This window comes from Arabidopsis thaliana, chromosome 5 (genome assembly GCF_000001735.4).
Source record: "Arabidopsis thaliana chromosome 5, partial sequence".
Classification (NCBI taxonomy): Eukaryota; Viridiplantae; Streptophyta; class Magnoliopsida; order Brassicales; family Brassicaceae; genus Arabidopsis; species Arabidopsis thaliana.
Window position 1 is genome coordinate 21224748 of NC_003076.8, and position 15206 is coordinate 21239953.

The 15206-nt window shown below is 37.9% G+C and overlaps 3 protein-coding genes across 4 annotated transcripts; 2 read left to right on the top strand and 1 right to left on the bottom strand.

Moving 5' to 3' along the window:
- The first annotated feature begins 1973 nt into the window (after nt 1–1973).
- Nucleotides 1974–5631, top strand: AT5G52280 (Myosin heavy chain-related protein). The gene is made up of 7 exons (NM_124607.5): nt 1974–2283; nt 2435–2635; nt 2724–2846; nt 2949–2986; nt 3063–3156; nt 3241–5051; nt 5140–5631. The coding sequence occupies exons 1-7, from the start codon at nt 2212–2214 to the stop codon at nt 5360–5362; spliced, it is 2562 nt and encodes an 853-aa protein (NP_200041.1). The 5' UTR covers nt 1974–2211; the 3' UTR covers nt 5363–5631.
- Nucleotides 5477–11807, bottom strand: SHOC1 (shortage in chiasmata 1; the record flags this gene model as incomplete). Its single annotated transcript, NM_124608.5, has 8 exons — nt 5477–5659; nt 5742–7427; nt 7656–8132; nt 8457–8661; nt 8973–10879; nt 11001–11075; nt 11166–11246; nt 11508–11807. The coding sequence occupies 8 exons, from the start codon at nt 11805–11807 to the stop codon at nt 5606–5608; spliced, it is 4785 nt and encodes a 1594-aa protein (NP_200042.4). The 3' UTR covers nt 5477–5605.
- Nucleotides 11808–12273: 466 nt separating this feature from the next.
- On the top strand, nt 12274–14784 carry LTI65 (CAP160 protein). 2 transcript variants are annotated; one of them, NM_124609.4, is made up of 5 exons: nt 12274–12527; nt 12609–12779; nt 12871–13407; nt 13478–14476; nt 14575–14784. In NM_124609.4, exons 1-5 carry the CDS (start codon nt 12458–12460, stop codon nt 14655–14657), a joined length of 1860 nt encoding a protein of 619 aa, NP_200043.2. In that variant the 5' UTR covers nt 12274–12457; the 3' UTR covers nt 14658–14784. The 2 variants fall into 2 exon arrangements, with proteins under 2 accessions (NP_200043.2, NP_001032061.1); NM_001036984.1 differs by having other exon boundaries at nt 12309–12527; nt 12612–12779; nt 14575–14782.
- The last annotated feature ends 422 nt before the right edge of the window (nt 14785–15206 follow it).

The following is a 15206-nucleotide window of genomic DNA, read 5'->3' on the forward strand; positions in this document are numbered from 1 at the left end:
ACGGTTAAAAGAATATTAGAAGTGAAATTTTTTTAGAAACTATGTTATGATATATTCATGTGGAAGAGAGAGAGCACATATTTATATTGGTCAAGAATTTGTATTTGGTTATTTAATGAGAGATTTCATAAGTTGATTTTGGAAGCCTTCAATGTCAAGGCCTCTTAGAGTGGATCCATAGGTATTTTGATAAGAATCATCGGCACATGTTATGTCAGTATAGATGTGAGTACAGAGCACTATGAGAGAACTAATATTTTCAAATACTTGTTCATCCGAATACTTTATACCTAAATTATTCCAAATTATTCGAAAATACTTTAAAAAATCTAAATTTATTTGAATAAAAAAGATAAGTAAAAATTTATCATATAATATTTGGGTTGGTTACTTTGTACCGAAATCACTACATTAATCATCTAACTATAAGTTAGAGGGGTATAAAATTTATTAGATGGGCTTCAAATATATTTTAACATTCGTTCCGTTCTCGTGTAATATCCGATCTAAACCGATATCCGAAATACTTAAAAAAGATTCAGACAAATGGGTAAAATATTATTTTAACCTACTATAATAATCTTGTCTAATCGGTAAATGTTATTTATTCAACAATCGCCATTACTATAATCAATTACTTATGATAGTAATGACGATTAAAAACTACTATATACTTATTATAGTAAAGTCATTATTCATTTGGATCAATCAACAAAATAATATGGATGATTAGAAAATAATTAGGATTATTTGGGATTTTTTCTTTTGAGGAGTAAATTTGACTATTTGAGTAACTTTCTCTTAAAACATTAAACAAATCTTACATTAATATACCAGCTTAACAAAATTATCAGAACGCCTAGCAACTTAGTGGCCCAAGAAAAATATGTCTTTTAGTGAACCAGATTTCTTCATAGATAAAAAGTTTAGTCATAATCCCCAAAAATTTATGACCAAATTATGGAGAGAGTAGCTGAGTAGGGGATATAGAAAACTTGTTAGACAAAAAATTAAGAGATGAGATGTCTAAATAACATTTAAAATAAAAATAAAAATTTAGGAGACAAAGAAGATGAGTGCATTTAAGAGAGGGACAGCACATGTTTTCATGTGCTTCCAATACTTACGCCATTTTTTTATCCGTATGATTCAGCTTCTAATCATTTTATAATCAGCTATAAACAATTTTAATACTTTGTCATTATTAGAAAATCAAAATCATTAATTCTGATGAGTTGGTTTGGTTTAAAGTATTTCAGGAAAATAGTTTAAGATTGCGAAAAAAATGAAGAGAAATGTTGAAATTATCAAACCAATAATATCTACTGATACTAGAAAATAGTGTATATAAAATTCTGAAATAAATGTGTTATCATTAATATAACACACGCAACATACATATATTCTATGGTGTGTACAGCTGTATGTACATAAACATAATGCATGATGGATCATGACGACTATGTGGCATGCAGATAAAGGCATTTCTGGTTTTTCTTGGGTCCACCAATACTATCAATAATGGTGTTATGTGCGATGTGTTTCATTCAAGTACAATAAAAACAAAATATAACTTATTCCCTTCAAATTTAATTTCACAACTAGAAGGTAGAAGCCACTAAACCTCTTCACACTCACTCATGTAACTATTAATTTAAATTAATTTGAATAAACCCTACAAAAAAGAAAAAGCGTAACCTACTACTCTTTAACCTGACAAAAAATGGAAGCTAATTTTCCATACAAAGTTCACTTTATATTATACAAGTTTAATTACATACAATCTTAGACTTTTTTGTAAGTCACACCAAGCAATAAAAAGGGAGGTTGGGGTGTCTATTAAATTTAAGGACCCATAAAATCAACCACATTTATATGCCTTACTGCAATAAAAAGAAAAGCACTTTTCAATTCAATTAATAAACTATTAAAAGTTAATTTCCTACTCAATCAAACCCATTAAAGCAGTAAGAAAAAAAAGGGTTTAGATGGAATCTACTAATAACTCACTGATTAAGTTTTAATATTAAAAAAGTTGTACGAATCAACCTTTATATTGTACAAGGAAAGTGATCATCGCAGACTGTAAATCAGGTTTTGTTGTTTTGTTTTAGTTTCCTCCTACATTCTTTGGAAGAAACTAATACAAATCAGAGAATTTGAGAATCCAAATTTTGGGTTGAAGAAGTTTTTGTTTCTGTAGAGAAAACAATGTTTAAGTCATGGAGGAACGACAAGAACAAGATCAAGGCTGTGTTCAAACTTCAGTTTCAGGCAACTCAGGTTTTGTGTTTTGTCTCTTTAAATCTCAAAACCCAATTATATTTCTCTGTTAAATTCAGACAATGTGTTTACTATATATTCTAGATCTGTTAACTCTTAAGTTTCAAGATTTGTTATGAATGTGAATGTGAAAATCTGGGGATGATCTCAGGTGCCGAAGCTGAAGAAGACTGCTTTGATGATCTCATTGGTACCTGATGATGTTGGGAAGCCAACATTTAAGCTTGAGAAATCTGAGGTTAAAGAAGGGATCTGTTCATGGGAGAATCCAATTTATGTGTCAGTGAAGCTAATCAAAGAACCAAAAACTGGGATTGTTCGTGAGAAGATTTACCATTTCGTTGTTGCAACAGTGAGTCAAAACAAACAATCTCTGTGAATATGTCTTTTGAGTCATTCTGGAAAAAGAAAGGCTCAATTTTTTCCAAAATCTGTTTCAGGGTTCTTCGAAATCGGGTTTTCTAGGAGAAGCTTCCATTGATTTTGCAGATTTTCTGACAGAAGCAGATCCATTAACTGTCTCCTTACCTCTCAAATTTGCCAACTCTGGTGCTGTCTTAAATGTAATCTCTTTTCTTCTCCTTTTTGAAACCTGAGTTAGAAATTGCATCAAATATGTAAGAAATGTATGAGATGTTATATAAACTGTTTGGTTGTTGGTGCAGGTGACAATCCATAAGATACAAGGAGCGAGTGATTTAAAGTAAGAGTAGTTTTTTTTTCTGTGGTTGTTGTCTCCTGTTTTCTTTGTAAGAGATTTTTGACATCAAATTTTGTAGATTTATTGAGGAAAATAAAGATCAAACACTTAGCAAAGAAGACAGCTTCAAAAGTCTACAAAGCAATGATGACTTAGAAGGATATAACCAAGATGTAAGGTTCCTTGTTCAGAGAGTTAAATAAACTGTGTTGTCTATTGAGAAAGATCGTGATAGTTATCGATCTTTTGGTATGTAGGAAAGGAGCTTAGATGTGAACACGGCTAAGAATGCTGGCCTAGGAGGTTCCTTTGATTCCATTGGTGAATCTGGATGGATAGATGATGGGAATGCACGGTTACCTCAACGACATAACTCAGTTCCTGCAACAAGAAACGGGCATCGAAGATCAAACACAGACTGGTCAGCTAGTTCGACATCAGATGAAAGTTACATTGAGTCAAGAAATAGTCCTGAGAACAGTTTCCAAAGAGGTTTCTCTAGTGTTACTGAATCGAGTGACCCTATTGAAAGGCTCAAGATGGAATTGGAAGCTTTGAGGAGGCAATCGGAGTTATCTGAGTTAGAAAAACAGTCTTTAAGGAAACAAGCCATAAAGGAGAGTAAACGGATACAGGAACTGTCTAAGGAAGTTAGTTGTCTCAAGGGTGAACGTGATGGAGCTATGGAAGAGTGTGAGAAGCTCAGGTTGCAGAATAGTAGAGATGAGGCTGATGCTGAAAGCAGATTGAGATGCATCAGCGAAGATTCGAGTAATATGATTGAGGAGATTAGAGATGAACTGAGTTGTGAGAAGGATTTGACGAGTAACCTTAAGTTGCAGTTGCAGAGGACACAAGAGTCAAACTCTAATTTGATTCTTGCTGTGAGGGATCTCAATGAGATGTTGGAGCAGAAGAACAATGAGATATCTTCTCTGAATAGCTTATTAGAGGAGGCTAAGAAGCTTGAAGAGCATAAAGGAATGGATTCTGGAAACAATGAGATAGATACGCTAAAGCAACAGATCGAAGATTTAGATTGGGAGTTAGACTCTTACAAGAAAAAGAACGAAGAACAAGAGATACTATTAGATGAGCTTACTCAGGAATATGAGTCCTTGAAAGAGGAAAATTACAAAAACGTTTCCTCAAAATTAGAGCAGCAAGAATGCTCAAATGCAGAAGACGAATACTTGGATTCCAAGGATATTATAGACGAATTGAAATCTCAGATAGAGATATTGGAAGGCAAACTGAAGCAGCAATCGTTGGAGTATTCTGAGTGCTTGATTACAGTTAATGAACTTGAGAGTCAGGTGAAAGAGTTAAAGAAAGAACTGGAGGATCAGGCACAGGCTTATGATGAAGATATCGACACAATGATGCGGGAAAAAACTGAACAAGAGCAAAGAGCCATCAAAGCAGAGGAGAACCTGAGGAAAACAAGATGGAATAACGCTATAACTGCAGAGCGGCTTCAAGAGAAATGCAAGAGGCTTTCTCTAGAAATGGAATCGAAGCTGAGCGAGCATGAGAATCTGACGAAAAAAACATTGGCTGAAGCCAACAACCTTCGTCTGCAAAACAAAACTCTTGAGGAAATGCAAGAGAAAACACATACCGAGATTACACAAGAGAAAGAACAAAGGAAGCACGTGGAAGAGAAGAACAAAGCTTTGTCAATGAAAGTCCAGATGCTTGAAAGTGAGGTCCTGAAGCTCACAAAGCTGAGAGATGAGTCGAGTGCAGCAGCTACTGAAACCGAGAAGATAATACAAGAGTGGAGGAAAGAAAGAGATGAATTTGAGAGAAAACTTTCTTTGGCTAAAGAAGTAGCCAAGACAGCGCAGAAAGAGTTAACTCTCACTAAGTCGTCAAATGATGATAAAGAGACAAGGCTCAGGAATTTGAAGACAGAAGTAGAAGGTCTAAGCCTACAGTACAGTGAATTACAAAACAGCTTCGTTCAAGAAAAAATGGAGAATGATGAACTGAGAAAACAAGTATCAAACCTGAAAGTCGATATTCGGAGAAAAGAAGAAGAAATGACTAAAATCCTAGATGCAAGGTATGTGGACAATAAACTAACTAAACTGGAATGTTATTTGCGTTATGAATATTTGACTTAATTATGATCTAACACGGAAAGTAAACAGGATGGAAGCAAGGTCACAAGAAAACGGACACAAAGAGGAGAATCTATCAAAGCTATCAGACGAATTGGCGTATTGTAAGAACAAAAACAGTTCAATGGAGAGAGAGTTGAAAGAAATGGAAGAGAGATATTCAGAGATAAGCCTGAGATTTGCAGAGGTAGAAGGAGAAAGACAACAACTTGTGATGGCTGTCAGAAACCTCAAGAACGGTAAGAAGTTCTAGTATTTGTATGTCGCTGCGAATACAGGTGTTGTCAGATCATAGTAGAAATCACTATATAACTTGTACTGTTAATAGAATTCGTTTCTCTCATAAAACATTATTTTAAACTTATCAAGAAATCAATATTTTCCACTGAAATAAGTAACGCTTACATAAGATTTTGAGATGCCCACTTCCAAAATCTGATCATATCCACTGATTGGTTTTTGGTTAGTTTCCAATTGCTACGCCGTGTTTGTTTCTTTACTTCCATACAAGTTTTGTTTGGCCAGTTCCATTCGCTGTGTAAGATAGAGACTGGAATGAAAAAAAAAAGATGTTAAAGAAATCAACGGTATGAACAAATCTCACTTCTATAGGGATCATATATAATGAATACCTGTTTTGCTCGCTTATCAATTGGTGTGCATGACTTAAGAGGCGAGTAAAATCTCTCGTTTTTTGGTGAGGCTGAAGAATTCTTTGACCGCTTCTGCCTCTTCTCTTCTTGAAGTTTGTTGCCTCCTTTATACTTGAAAAACTCGAGTATGGATGGACTCTTTCTCTTGGTATTAGCTTTCTTTATGTTCCCTGGAGTCTCCAAACTAGGTGGAGAAGCATAAGAAGGAAGAGATTGTTGTTGTTTCCTTGCTCTGCTTCTTTCTCGAACTCTGTTAAGGAAATCAACCGTCCAAGGAGAACTTTGTACTTGATTTGAAGAACGGATTGCGTTTGATAGTGGAGATCCACCAAAATGTGATATTTCTTCTCTAAATGGAAGCTCTGTTGTTGGAACTGCAGATCTTCGTGTTAAGACCTCCTCCAAAAGGGTCCTTTGGCGTTTTGCTGGATAGTTATCAGCATAGCCACGCAAAGAAGTGTTGTTATCATATTTTGAATCTTTCTCAGTGGCGTATCTTTCAGAACTCGAGTCGATGTCAGCCGCCTTTGGGAAGTTAGGCTGGAGAGATCCAAAGAAAGATAACTTCCTTGAAGATTTTGATTTTCTTGGAAGTTCCTCTTCATTAACATCAGAAACTATTCGAGCAAACCTATTATAACCAGGAGAAGGCGGGAAGTCTTCCTCGAGATACTTATCAGCTCTGTCAATTACTTCACCTTTGTAGTCTGCGATGAAATTCTCCGAGTTCCTATTGTCATGCAAGTTAAAATCTCTCATCACCGGAAATTTACATCCTCTGTTCTGGCTCATGAATTTGTCTTTAACTGGGAAACTCCAATCTTCTAATTCAGGAATTCCAGGAAGACTGTCCTCCACTGAAAAATCAGGCTGATCTTTCTCCCAAAATGTGTCCTTTGATGATGAACCAGGTCCTGACTTCTTGTCAAATCTCTCAGGATCTTTAGACGGCCAAGAGTCATTGGGATGACTGATCCCAGAAGGTTTGAAAGGTGCATCTGAGAATTCAGTGACAGGGTCAAAATGAAAGATCTCATGATCTTTCGATGACCAAGAATCATCAAGTTGGAAATCCCCAGAAGACTTGAGCTGTGTATCAGCAAATTCTATCGAGGGAGAAAAATGCACCAAGTCGTCCATATCTATCTCATCTTTCTCAGCAATGTACTGTTTCTTTTTTGAGCCAGAATGGACACTGACATGGTGTGTGTCTGAGTCAGGTCCAGAAGATACCGAAGAAGAGCTGTCTGTCATTACAGATCTGGAGTCCTCCCTTGCTCCGTATCTGCATACTGAACTGAATAGATCAACACTCTCTTCAGGTACATGATACTTTTGCGTCCTTTCAACCTTGCTTTTATGTGGGAGCTTCATGAATTCGAGAAGTGACCCAGAAGATGACAGAATTACTTGAGCTGTGAGTGGATTCACGGAAGGAAACTTGGTGAGAAATGATTCTGCTAGAGATTCTGACTCGGGCATTTTGACATGGAGTTTGGACAACTTAACAGAAGATTTGATACACTTCAATATAATTTCATCCGTGAGATTAGCTGACGATGAGCAAAACATCTGTAAACTGATTCCTAGGCTACCAGCTGCTGCATACAGTTCATCAGAGGAGTCCATTACGGCAGCCAGGAAGGCGGGTTCCCCCTCAAAAACCTGTACGAAAAATAACAATCGTTCTTTAAGTTCTCTGGACTCAGTCTACAGTTTAGAAGAAAATGTTGCAGAGACTTTAGTATATGAGTGAGTATTAAACATCTAGTAAGTTTGTAATCATCAAATTAGCAAAAATAATAGAAGATGATTCTTAAAGTGAAAGGTCCACATATATACTGCAACGTTCCCACAAAAGAACGGCAAAAAGCAAAGTTTGGTGGAATTTACCATAATGCAAGTGCTGAAACTGAAACTCAATGACGTCAAAACATTAGTTGCGATATCTCCAATCCATGAAAGTGAACTTGAGGAAGTACCAATAGTTGCAGCCGACTTCTTACTAACAGTTTCACTATCATACCAGAGTAGGCAAACTGCAGGACTTAACATCAGGTCCACAGGTAGATCTGAATCGCGCTCCACAACTTGCACTCCTTCTTTTTCCATTGCTAACACCTTCTGGTATGTACTTCTTCTGGATATGATCATCTCCTTATCGACAGTTTTTGTGTTCACAACAATCACAGATCTTTGGTCAGAGAGACCCTGTTCAATTATCCCACGTTTTCTTTCAGATTCTTGAGGCATGGAGATAAATTCAGATTCATTTGTGGTTTCGGAAGATCCTGCATAACACACTTTTTCAAGTGGAACAAAGTTCAACACTTCTTCCAACCACCCAGTTTTCGTCTCAACTTCGTCTCCCTACAAAAGAGATAATAGTGTACATAGGTTCTCGTATCTGCATATTCTGGAACATATTCAAACAAAGCGTTCAAAATATGCAGTTATGGAATAAACGTGAATACCACTGATGTGACAACACAATTTTAGGTTAAAGTACATACTAATGTTAAACTTGCATAATTTTCAGTGTTGCAAAACCAATCAAGATCATATGCTCATGAAAGTACTATTTGTGATACAGATTGATCTACTGCTCTGAATTTGAACCCTTCACACAGACTCTTCCATCGTAATATACAATCTACCAATATAACTTGTAAGAAAAGGTTGAATGTTTCTCACCTTTATCATTTTGAGACTATAAGGTACTGTAACACCTGCACAGAGTTGCCCGCATGCACTGGGCATATCCAGCTCCACTTTTATGAAATGAAAGGAAGGAAAGGAATCCAACTTTGAAGGAAAAGAATATCTGGGCGAGGCATTTGGACCTCCATATTCTACAATGACGCTGAAATTCTCCACAGGAAAAGATGGAGAAATTTGCCTTAGATGAAAAAGAAAGGACTAGTTAGCTTAACTACTCCCAAAAGACAATTTCACTAAAAGATATTGAACAAAGAATCGATAAAGCTATGTTTTAGCATGCAAAGAACAATAATGCAGCAATTTCACGAGCAGAGAAGTAACAACATTTTGTGGTATCTCTTACAATCACCATGCTAAAAGACTGAAAATGCTTTTCAGGCCGCAATATATCAATTCTTTGGTTCCCTTTCTAGTTCCCAAAAAATTCAACTGTGAAAAGCTATGATCATTGATAATGAGGATATGGCTATAGGAAGAAATAATACTCACTCGTAAGAGATAATTAGACAGTCTGAAATCGGCAGGAAACCAAGTTCTATGGCTTCATGAACATTTGGTCGATTTCCACTTGGGGAGGGACTGTTGAGGTCATTGTAAGATAACCCCATGGACATCAGTAGCCTCTTCAGCGAGGACCAAAACACTTTCTCAGCCAAAAGTAATGCTTTGGAGTTCCCCCGGGCAAATTCTGACTGTAAAATCCCCTGGATAACAGCTAGTGATGGATGTGATCTTGTGATGTCTGTCTCATCTGATTTGTGTTCTGTTTCAACTGCTGAGTAGAGGGTGTGCAATCCTATCTTCATGGGATTTGAGCTTCGACATACCTTGTTAAGATAGATATATGCCACATGGATACCGAAGAAACACATATACCATGTCATCTGTTTAATTGCTAATAGTAATGCAAACGTGAAAGTCTTATCATCCGCCAACTGTGTTTTGTGGACATTTGCCTTTCTTATGCAGTCAATAAGCTTTCCTTTAGATATGCTGAGTAACTTAAGTTTATCTTCTGATAAATTCTCTGATTCATCCTTCACAAGAGTTAAATAGCTCTTCACAAATTCCCCAACAAGAGCCTGAATATTTTCTGAAGGGCGCACACTGTGAAGTATCATTTCCTCTGTCTTCGGGTTTGGGTGCATACCACCAGATCTACATGAAGCCTTCGAGTCAATAGACATACATTTATGGTTGGTAGTCTTAGCAGCTTCGACTCTAGACTCGAGATTATCTTCAATCACAGCCTTCTTCGGATCCATGAAAAAGGTTAAGTCATCAAAAGCAGACATTGATTTGAACAACAGCGTAGCCTTCTTAGCATTATCATCCACTGCACAATCCCTTGCTCCTGTTTTTTGGAAAGGGTTTTCCAATAACCCATGCGAAGTATTAACAGGAGCATGCTCATCAAGGTTAGATATACCATAGAAAGGTTCAGTGCATTTCTCTACAAGTGGCTCGCAGAAAGCATCTTCAGAGAAAATGAAATCATAAACCCATTTGTCTCCTTCTGAAGCTTCCCAGTTATAATCAATGTTGAATGTAACTATTTCTTCAAACGGATAATCACAATGGTTGTGGTTTCTTTCCTCAAGAAGGTTCCACGGCAAGTATATGTCATTTGAGGCAGACAAGGATTGAGGCTTGATCTTTGACAAAACATCCTCATAAATGAGCTCCAGAGATCTTGTCATCTCATAATCATGTAAAATAGGAGTAGGCAAAGACTTGAAGGCATCATCTGTGAAGGCAAGTTCGGAACTGACAACTAATTCATCGAAATCCTTGAAGTTCATCTCTTTACTGAACATACCGTAACAGATTTCTGGTTCAATGGCTTTTTGAAGACAAAGGAAGATATCAAAAACATCAGAGATATCCACATCCAGGATCTGGAATTCCTCATAAGTTACTGGTACAGCCACCTTTCCCTGAAATTCCTCAGCATTTGATATTTCCAGGATAGTCACTATATCCATTTCAGAAAATTCATCCTCTGGTACCACATCAGATTGGCCACTCTTGTTCAAATAGCAATCCGTAGAGAGTACATCCAATAGATCATAATCCTTTGAGCCTATAAGCTCCTTAGAATTGATAATGAGAGAACTCCCTGCATTAGTGTCTTGGGGTTCAATCGTCTCAAGAACAGTAAATACTTTATCAAGCACAGATAAGCTTGATAGTTCGCTCAAGTTTACTTCATCCACTTCTAGAAGGGGAAATCTGGCATCTTTGAACCATGGTTGAATCTTGCGGAAGCATTCATTTTCTGCTACAGAAGTGTTGTTCTCTGTAAAGTAATCAGAAGGAATGTAATCAACAGAATAAATCTGCTCTTGAATGTCCTTTGAGTTCTGCAGGATAATATCTGACCCCTCATATTTAACCTGCAATAAGAAGACTAGCTAAAATCAGATGATGCCAAGAACAGGAACCAGCTCTACCACTCTACAGCAAAAGCAAAAACTACTGTTGTGTGTGCCAACTAAAATCAACTCAGGGATTTACCGGGTCATTTTTGATCTCTAGAACTTCAGAGAAACATTGGAGATGATCCTCACTCGTGCATAAGAGCTTGTTCTCCTGTATATCAAAAGATGCTTTATCTCGCAATGAAAAAGAAAAAGCTGAACTAGTTCAATTAGTACAATGCTTACACAGCTTGAGCAATACCATCTCAAAATCCAACTCTGGAGTCTCCAACTCAATAATTTTAGGTGTAGCTTTATCCGCAATGGCATCTCCGTCATCCTTCTGCAAATAGATCATAACTTCGGTTTTCAAACTCCGGTAAGATTCGCTTAAGCTACCAAAATTTCCAACCCAAGTATGAATATAAGATCTAAGCAACAATCAGAAATGGAAACTGAGAAAACACACCACAAATTTCGAAAAATCTACAACCAATCTCACTATAAGAAACAAAGGACCGTTGACAGAAACAGTCAGCGAGACTCAGGAAATTCGAAATTTCACCTCCAGGAACTGATAATATCTAGATCGAAGGAACTTTACCTCGTCTGAGTAATAAACTCCGAGCGAAGAGTCGTCGATTTCAAAAACTCGATAGTCCACACTGACGCGGTCGGGAACCACGTCGGAAAGGAACTTCGACAAAGCAGCTTCAATAGGCAAATTTCCGATAGGGATACTAACATTTTCGATCGAGCCAAATCGGAGACGGTCTTCTTCTCCGTTGTAGACGATGGGTGCCGGGAAATTATCAGGAGCCGGAAGATTGAGGAAGCCTAGGGTTTCAAATACGTGAGAAGGTGGAGTAGAGAAGTAATCGATGTTGAGAAATCGAGTTCGCATCGTAATTTTCTAGATCCGTCTTGGGAGCTCAGACTGTATCAGTGATGATGATGATGATGAAGAAGAGAACGAATTTTGAAATTGGCGGTTTTGAATTTTTAAGAAATTAAAAAATATCCCCCGTCGATTTCAAGAGGGAGATGGAGATACCAAAGCAACTCTCGCCACTTGTCGTCTTTTAATTTTAATTGAGTACGTTATGCCGTTTTAAATGTTCAAAACAGCACACAGTTGATAGCTGAATTGATTTTTTCTTTTGCCGTTTTGTTATATTTAAACAACACACAGTGCATTTGCCAAATAACTACATGATGGGCCAATAAACGTGGACCGACTAAAACTAAATAATAGAAGATACATCGATAGGCTTCTCTAAAGATCGGATAAAAGATAATGTCGCATAGCCACGTAGAGAGCAACTGGCTGAGACGTGGCAGGACGAAACGGACGCATCGTACGTGTCAGAATCCTACAGAAGTAAAGAGACAGAAGCCAGAGAGAGGTGGTTCGGCCATATGTCATCGTTCTCTCTATAAACTTTATGGAACTTTGTTCTGATTTTCTCAGAGACACGAAAAGAAAGAAAACAACACTAGAACAAAGAGGGTTTGATTGATTCACTTGAAAAAGAGAAAACACAGCTTTGGAAAATGGAGTCACAGTTGACACGTCCTTATGGTCATGAGCAAGCAGAAGAACCAATCAGAATTCACCATCCAGGTATATATATATCTATGACAGAAGATTCTAATTTGAGAACTTTTCTCTTAATTTGCCTTATTTATTGTGATTCGGATACAGAAGAAGAAGAGCATCATGAGAAGGGAGCATCCAAAGTGTTGAAGAAAGTAAAAGAAAAGGCTAAGAAAATCAAGAACAGTCTCACTAAACATGGAAATGGTCATGATCACGATGTGGAAGATGATGATGATGAGTATGACGAGCAAGACCCAGAAGTTCACGGCGCACCAGGTTAATTTCTCTGTATTAAAGTCCTCGTCAATCAGCAGTTATATTTTTTTGTGTATTAACGGTTTTTCTGTTTTTTTATGTGTATGCACAGTGTATGAATCCTCTGCCGTGAGAGGTGGTGTAACGGGTAAACCTAAGTCTCTTAGTCATGCCGGAGAAACTAATGTTCCGGCATCGGAGGAGATTGTTCCTCCAGGGACAAAAGTTTTTCCTGTCGTGTCTTCTGACCACACCAAACCCATTGAGCCTGTATCATTACAAGATACCTCTTACGGACATGAGGCACTGGCTGATCCTGTAAGAACGACGGAAACATCGGACTGGGAAGCGAAAAGAGAGGCACCGACTCATTATCCTCTCGGAGTGTCAGAATTTTCAGACAGAGGAGAGAGCAGAGAGGCTCATCAAGAGCCATTGAACACTCCTGTGTCTCTGCTTTCAGCAACAGAGGACGTGACTAGGACGTTTGCTCCTGGTGGTGAAGATGACTATCTCGGTGGTCAACGGAAAGTCAACGTCGAGACGCCAAAACGTTTGGAGGAAGATCCGGCTGCTCCAGGAGGAGGATCGGATTATCTCAGTGGTGTATCTAATTATCAGTCCAAAGTTACTGATCCCACGCATAAAGGTAATGACTTTGGCCGAGACTTTTTTTAGGGTTTATGAATCTGTAATAACTCTTGTCTGTTCTGTTTAAGGTGGAGAAGCTGGAGTACCAGAGATTGCTGAGTCTCTTGGTAGAATGAAAGTGACTGATGAGTCTCCTGATCAGAAATCAAGACAAGGACGCGAAGAAGACTTTCCGACGAGAAGCCATGAGTTTGATCTGAAGAAGGAATCTGATATCAACAAGAATTCTCCGGCAAGATTTGGAGGGGAATCAAAAGCTGGGATGGAGGAAGATTTTCCGACAAGAGGTGATGTGAAAGTAGAGAGTGGATTGGGAAGAGACTTACCGACGGGAACTCATGATCAGTTCTCACCAGAACTATCTCGTCCCAAAGAGAGAGATGATTCTGAGGAAACCAAAGATGAGTCGACACATGAGACAAAACCAAGCACCTACACAGAGCAGTTAGCTTCAGCTACATCAGCCATAACTAACAAAGCTATAGCCGCAAAGAACGTCGTTGCCTCAAAGCTAGGTTACACCGGAGAGAATGGCGGCGGGCAAAGCGAGAGCCCTGTAAAAGATGAAACTCCGAGATCTGTTACTGCTTACGGGCAGAAAGTGGCGGGAACTGTTGCTGAGAAGTTGACTCCGGTTTACGAAAAAGTCAAAGAAACAGGATCAACGGTGATGACAAAGCTACCTCTCTCCGGAGGTGGAAGTGGAGTGAAGGAGACGCAACAAGGGGAAGAGAAAGGTGTGACGGCTAAAAATTATATATCAGAGAAGCTGAAACCTGGAGAAGAGGACAAAGCTTTATCGGAAATGATAGCTGAGAAACTTCATTTTGGAGGAGGAGGAGAGAAGAAGACAACGGCTACAAAGGAGGTGGAAGTGACGGTTGAGAAGATACCTTCCGACCAGATAGCGGAGGGGAAAGGACATGGTGAGGCGGTTGCAGAGGAAGGAAAAGGTGGAGAAGGAATGGTGGGGAAAGTTAAAGGAGCGGTCACTTCTTGGCTCGGTGGTAAACCGAAGTCGCCACGGTCCGTTGAAGAGTCTCCACAATCACTTGGCACCACCGTTGGTAAAACTCCCTCGTCCTTGTGTTACACGTAATGTTAAGATTTTGATGTGTGTATTATTTTTGTAATTTTACTCAAAATGTTTTGGTTGCTATGGTAGGGACTATGGGGTTTTCGGATTCCGGTGGAAGTGAGTTGGGAGGCAGTGGCGGAGGTAAGGGAGTTCAAGATTCTGGGAACTGAAGATTTGGGGTTTTGCTTTTGAATGTTTGTGTTTTTGTATGATGCCTCTGTTTGTGAACTTTGATGTATTTTATCTTTGTGTGAAAAAGAGATTGGGTTAATAAAATATTTGCTTTTTTGGATAAGAAACTCTTTTAGCGGCCCATTAATAAAGGTTACAAATGCAAAATCATGTTAGCGTCAGATATTTAATTATTCGAAGATGATTGTGATAGATTTAAAATTATCCTAGTCAAAAAGAAAGAGTAGGTTGAGCAGAAACAGTGACATCTGTTGTTTGTACCATACAAATTAGTTTAGATTATTGGTTAACATGTTAAATGGCTATGCATGTGACATTTAGACCTTATCGGAATTAATTTGTAGAATTATTAATTAAGATGTTGATTAGTTCAAACAAAAATTTTATATTAAAAAATGTAAACGAATATTTTGTATGTTCAGTGAAAGTAAAACAAATTAAATTAACAAGAAACTTATAGAAGAAAATTTTTACTATTTAAGAGAAAGAAAAAAATCTATCATTTAATCTGAGTCCTAAAAACTGTT

Bases quoted from the DNA above. Each gene is read 5' to 3' on its own strand.
- LTI65 (NM_124609.4), top strand. From the start codon at position 12,458: ATGGAGTCACAGTTGACACGTCCTTATGGTCATGAGCAAGCAGAAGAA. The intron at 12,780-12,870 runs GTTAATTTCTCT...GTGTATGCACAG, and splicing joins AGAAGTTCACGGCGCACCAG to TGTATGAATCCTCTGCCGTG. The intron at 14,477-14,574 runs GTAAAACTCCCT...TTGCTATGGTAG, and splicing joins ATCACTTGGCACCACCGTTG to GGACTATGGGGTTTTCGGAT.
- AT5G52280 (NM_124607.5), top strand. From the start codon at position 2,212: ATGTTTAAGTCATGGAGGAACGACAAGAACAAGATCAAGGCTGTGTTC. The intron at 2,636-2,723 runs GTGAGTCAAAAC...AATCTGTTTCAG, and splicing joins ACCATTTCGTTGTTGCAACA to GGTTCTTCGAAATCGGGTTT. The intron at 2,987-3,062 runs GTAAGAGTAGTT...CAAATTTTGTAG, and splicing joins CAAGGAGCGAGTGATTTAAA to ATTTATTGAGGAAAATAAAG.